Below are 5,700 nucleotides of genomic sequence, written 5' to 3'. Positions count from 1 at the left end.
TTTTTTTTTTTTTTTTTTTTTTTTGCGCTGGTGACAAGCTACGGTACGCTCAAAGAAATGAGAGCGCAAAGTCGCACTCCGTTTGGCCCCACCGGAGTCCAATGTCGTGGCAAGACGGGGCGTCGGTCCCGGATTTCGAGCAGAATGCGACACGGAGAGTCTCTTCTGTGCCGACTCCTCTGCTCGCGCTCCAGGTGTCAGTAAGATGGTGACGGTGGACGTGAAAGGCGGCGCCCCCCTGTGGATGAAGATCAAGGACCTGGCCGACGGCGTCACCTACAACTTCCGCATCCGCGCCAAAACGCTCACCTACGGGCCCGAGGTGGAGGCCAACATCACCACGGGGCCCGGAGAAGGTAAGAGCCCTTTTCGGGGCCACTTTCCGAGTTTCCGACACTTTCTCGGCTCATTCCCACCCTTCTTCAAGGATCGCCGGGTCCTCCAGGAGAACCCTTTATTTCCCGCTACGGCTCGGCCCTGACGCTGCACTGGACCAGCGGCGATCAAGGCCGAGCGCCCATCACGCGATACGTCATCGAAGCGAGACCGTCGGGTAAGTAAAATGTGGTCCCACAACAACTTTTTGTAAAATGCACCTGAAGTCCAGGTGCTGTCAAACCTTCAACGTCGTTCCTCAGCACTAAAGTGCCAAAAGATGGCGCCGGGCTTTGCGATGGAAAAGCGGTCCTGCTTTTGCTGCCATCTTGCGGCAATTGTGGGTGTCCCAGATCGAGAATAGCCGAAGGAAAATATCTGCCGATGGGAGGAAAAATACCATCGCAGCGCGGGCGCCTCTGATTCATGTGTTGTGTTGCAGATGAAGGCTTGTGGGACATCTTCATCAAAGACATCCCCAAAGAAGTCACGTCCTACACGCTCAACCTCGAAATGCTGCGGGAGGGCGTCACGTACGATTTCCGCATCATCGCCGTCAACGATTACGGCTACGGTTCGCCCAGCCTGCCCTCGCCCTCCATATCAGGCAAGCGCCCCCACACCCCCAAAAAATAAACCAATACCCACCCGGCACCGCGTGTCAGTCGTCAATGGACGTTGTTGGCCGTTTGCAGCCCAGAAAGTGTCGCCCTTCTACGAAGAATGGTGGTTCCTGGTGGTCATCGCGCTGGTGGGCCTCATCTTCATCCTGCTGCTGGTTTTTGTCCTCATCATCCGCGGACAGAGTAAAAATTACAGCAAAAAGACGGAGGCAGGTAGGAATTTGTCCCCCGTGCTGAGCTGTCAAAAGGCTTGTTGTCGTTGTCGACGCATCGGTGGGAAGGCAGCCCTTCCTCAGCAAACAAAGCGGCGACTGCGAACCCGCGTTTCACCCGCTCTTTCTTTTGCCGGAGGCCTGACAGCATGTTTGGACCATGTTGGGAAGTACACGGGAGGGCTCTTTAGAGCAGGGGTGTCCAAACTTTTTCCTTTGGCGGCCCGCAAAGTGGCCATTTTTCCCAACAGTTCCTGGCGCCTCCCTTCTCACTCTGCCCACCTTCGACCTTTTTGAACTCACCTTGCAACCCTCAAACGAACGACATCAGACTCTGCGCTAGCTTTCGCTCGTTTGTTTGGTTGAGATACCGAGCGGCGCTTTCGCAGCGGTGGCGTTAGAGGTGCGGTTCGTGTGACGACGCTCAGGCCCTGCTGCCGAAATTGTAAAAAAATATCAAATAATACTCATGAAACGAGACTAGTTTGTGATGTGTGACATAGGGCGGCGCCAAAGCGCTGCCACTCTATTCGACGTGACTTACTCCTGTGGATAAGAAGCTCCTCCTCTGACTTCAACATAGTTCTTTGGGATCAGAATGCCGCAAGATTGTGCCAAAGCACTACTTTTCTTTTTGACAGGACTTTGGCGCAATGTGAATCTTGCCAAGAGTGTCTTTTACTCCACCCCGCCAACCCTGACTCCCTCCCCGTCTCTCTCTCTCACCCGTCCCCCCCAGGCAACCATTCCAACTGCACAGCTCTGCCACTGAGCCATGGAGAGATGGTGCGCCTGGACGAGGGCCGCTTCCCCTCGCTGGAGCTCAACAACCGACGCCTGTCGGCCAAAAATTCCTTTTGTCGCAAGAACGGCATCTACACACGGTCAGTGGCCGCAGCATCTCCAACCTATTGTTTTCTTTCCCAATGACACGCCGCGACGTCTTCCTCTCAACGCTGGCTCGGTGCGGAGAGGCCAAACGGAGCCTCGAGGAGCCCGGCCGCTCCCTCTTCCGCTCCCATCGTTGATATTCAGCGTTTGAGCGGAGCAAGCACAAAGGCTGCTGATTAGCATTCACGAGATTGGCCGTGTCCTCTTTGTCCGTCCGTCGCAGCTTTGGACAAAGAGTGCTCCTCGGGTTCTTCGGGGGACCTTTATTTGTGGGCTGGTGGGCTCCATGGCGGAATGCTGCGAGCGCGTCTCTGCGCTTGGTCCGCTGGACTTTTGACAGTTTTGGTCATGTTGAGGTTCCAATAGTTGATAAGAGCCGTTTGAAAATCCTCGTGAAGGAACTGGTTTAGGCTCAGTGATGGTGAGCATTTGATGTTCTACCTCACGCTTTCCCAAGCAGCTCAGCGGAAGCGCTCACCTTTTGGATTGCTCTCTTTTCGTGGGGGCAGCATTGAAGGCAAACATTGTCAGCAAAAGTGAAATGAAAATGTTCACATTGTGCCTCAAACGTCAATATTTCGTGTGGCAACCCGTTTGCGAGCGGCTCATCAGCCCACAGCACATGTCCGGGGAGCAAAGTGAACATTTCAATTTCACGTGACGGCAATGAAAAAGAGGAGGCGTTGGATTCATTCAAATCAAACGCCTTCCTTTTCATTGGCCCCGCCGAACGGCGATCCCCGTTTGAAGAGAAAAGAGCCTTCAGTTTGCCGAGCCTCGTCTCTGGCTGACGCAAAGCGGCCAGAAGATGACGAAAGTTTGCCGCGTCTCGTCCTTGACCAAGGAGGCGATGAAAGCGGGCCGCGGCGCTCCTTTGAAGCGCCGCGGCCCGCCGCCGCCGCCGCGCTCTCGGCTAATGAGCGGGCCCCCCGGCAAGAGACGGGTGCCGCTGCGGGGGCGAGGCCGTTATCCCTGCGGGATATCTGAAAGGGGCGAGGGACCCGGGCGCCGGTCGGAGCCAGACCAAAAGTTTCAAGAATTCAAAGCCCGCTGGCAGGATTTGCACGTGGCCCGCTCCCTTTGACACATCCGACTCCCCCGACGTCTTTTCTTCCTTCCGTCCGCCCGCCCGCCCGCCCCGCTCATCCTCATTCAGCGAAAAGGAGATGCCCCGCTTTGTTGTGTCAAAGCTTCTCACGCTTGCTGTCAAAGCGCATCTCCGGAAGCATTTCATTGAGTCGTTTTGCGTTACGCCGTGCGCCATGTCCGCTTTTGTCATCCGTCTTTTCCCCGCCTCCTATGCCAGGTCGCCGCCGAGGCCCAGCCCCGGAAGTCTGCACTATTCCGACGAGGACGTGAGCGCCAAATACAACGACCTGATTGCGGCCGAGAGCAGCAGCCTGACGGAGAAGCCCTCCGAGATCTCAGATTCTCAGGTAAGCGCTGACAAAGCCCGCGGGCCATCCGGCACAAAAATCAGCTCGGTCCCGCGCGGGCGGGACCGAGCTGATTCTAGAAACACATGAAATAAAGGCAATTATTCATTCATTTCAAAACGTTGTCTCGATTCAACTCGCAAAACAATCGAGTGCGGTACATCATACGGTACATAAAGGCAAACAAAACTGTTTGGCAAAGGCAGCGACATCGAAGAATAGACAAGGAACTCGAATACCTTCGCGCGTGCTCGTGGTGTCGGGAAGTAGCGGGCGGGGGACATGAGAGCACCGAAGGGTTTGGCTGGCTGCAATTTTCCGCCACTCGGTTCTCCAATTTGAAGTAAGTCGCGGACACAAACGGGTGCGGTGTTTGTGACTCGGCAGGGCAGCGACAGCGAGTACGAGATGGACCAGAGCCGGCCCAAGACGCACTCCTTCGTCAGCCACTACATCAGCGACCCCACCTACTTCAACTCGTGGCGGCGCCAGCCCAAGGGCGTGTCCCGGCCGCCGGCGTACGGCTACTCGCAGCCCGAGCCCCTGTAGGGCGCCACCCCCTCGCCGCAGCCGGCGGGCCAGGGCACCCTGTTCAGGCCCAAAGGAAGCCGGACTCCCACCCCGTCCCTGCTGTCCTCGGAAGCTCCCGGCCAGCACGCCGCCCTCTACCGGCCCCCCAGCAGCCTGGCCTGCGGCGCCGCCGCCCCGCCGCCCACCGCGGGCTTCTCCTCTTTTGTCTGACGCCCCGAGAAGGACTCTTTCGCTTCGATATTCCACATCGGGGGCGTCGTCCTCATCTGCCCGCCGCGCATCATCGACGTGATGTTCATTTCGTGAAAAAGACAATCGTTCCCAGGTTTTTATTTGTCACGCCAGAAGCTCCGAAATTGAAATGCCCTGTTCACAAGAGCGCTTGATTGAGTTGTTCCATGAAAAAGACAAAAAACAAAGACTCGGTGACAGTCACTGTGACCCGCTGCACTGCCTTCTTCCCCTTTTTCGTGGTGTCCGCCATATGAACTCGTCTCAGATTGTTTCACGGCTATTTAGAGGAATTCTCGTCACATTCAAGCATCGTGGCACCTTTGGCTGGGCTTTTTCCAGGGCGGGGTGGTGGGGGGGGGTCTATTTGTGTGCTGATGCAGTAGATAGCTCAACAAACTGTAACTTTTTTTCCATCATGTGTGTTTTTGGCTGTATTCTTCATCACAAACTGAAAAGCAAAAGCACAAGTCCCGACAGATCTGGCCACGTTACGCACCTCCTGCTGCGGGAATTGAGTCGGAAATGGTGCAAAAACTTTGGCCTGAGTAAACTTGTTTTCACATTTTGGTGGCAATCAAGAGTCGAACGGAACTTTCTGGAGTGACTGCCAGAGAAATGAAGAATCGGTCTACCCATTCGGTGTTTTGAAGGAATCCCTGAATGTTCCGAGCTTGCAATGCTCAATTCCTCAAGGTGGAGTCTTGTACAAATGACCCTGGCCAACAGGTTTGTCTTGGATTTTTGAAGTCAACTTTTATAGATTTCTGGGGGATCTGATGACAAATACTGTCTGCCCTTTTTTTTCTCTCGCACATCAGGTTTTCATCATCGTCATACGATCACATCAAAAACACATTCTGTAGTATATACTGTACTCATATTTATAAATGAAGGGTTAGGTTCAGCAACAAGCGGATTTTTTTTCTGAAACGTCATGGCTATGAATTTCAGCGCAGAGTAAGATCTGTATTGCGCAAGCTTTTAAAGGTCAAACTGAAACTATGAAAAATACATTTTTAAAATCGTGGTCAGAAATAGGGAAGTCAATGAAATTTGCTGTTATTGGAGATGGACTCGACAGTTTTTTTGCAGCCAGGTAGTGCACTCAGCACAATCGATTCTGAACGATTGATGAAGAGATTTCTTTACCCGTACTTGGAGAAAATGTCAAAAAGCGACATGAAGCATTGCCCGTGCGAAGATTGTCGCAGAGTTGTGTGAGGGTTTTTTTTGTACAAAAGCCCGCTAAATCCCCGTAAGGACAGTCAAGGTAGATTTCAAGCTGCGTTTGTGAAAACAAGAGGTCACAAAAGACGTTGGACGTCTGCTTGGACATTTTCTACGCAGCCTCGCCGAGGACCCGACAGTCCCGCTGTACAGTGTTCGTTTTCCCACTCC

General features: G+C 53.9%; 1 protein-coding gene across 1 annotated transcript in view; it reads left to right on the top strand.

Moving 5' to 3' along the window:
* LOC109524738 (protein sidekick-2-like) overlaps nucleotides 1–4,278 on the top strand; it is an 89,669-nt gene extending 85,391 nt beyond the window's left edge. The window contains 7 exon segments of the mRNA XM_019884801.1: nucleotides 144–356; nucleotides 428–553; nucleotides 818–982; nucleotides 1,071–1,211; nucleotides 1,950–2,094; nucleotides 3,408–3,537; nucleotides 3,925–4,278. Of these exon segments, the coding sequence (XP_019740360.1) occupies nucleotides 144–356; nucleotides 428–553; nucleotides 818–982; nucleotides 1,071–1,211; nucleotides 1,950–2,094; nucleotides 3,408–3,537; nucleotides 3,925–4,278 (1,274 nt within the window).
* Nucleotides 4,279–5,700: the final 1,422 nt, after the last annotated feature.

The sequence above is a fragment of the Hippocampus comes genome, unplaced genomic scaffold (assembly GCF_001891065.2).
Source record: "Hippocampus comes isolate QL1 unplaced genomic scaffold, H_comes_QL1_v1.1 scaffold46, whole genome shotgun sequence".
In the NCBI taxonomy this organism is placed as follows: domain Eukaryota; kingdom Metazoa; phylum Chordata; class Actinopteri; order Syngnathiformes; family Syngnathidae; genus Hippocampus; species Hippocampus comes.
Note: the sequence above shows the minus strand (reverse complement) of the source record. Positions and strands in the feature narration are given on the sequence as shown.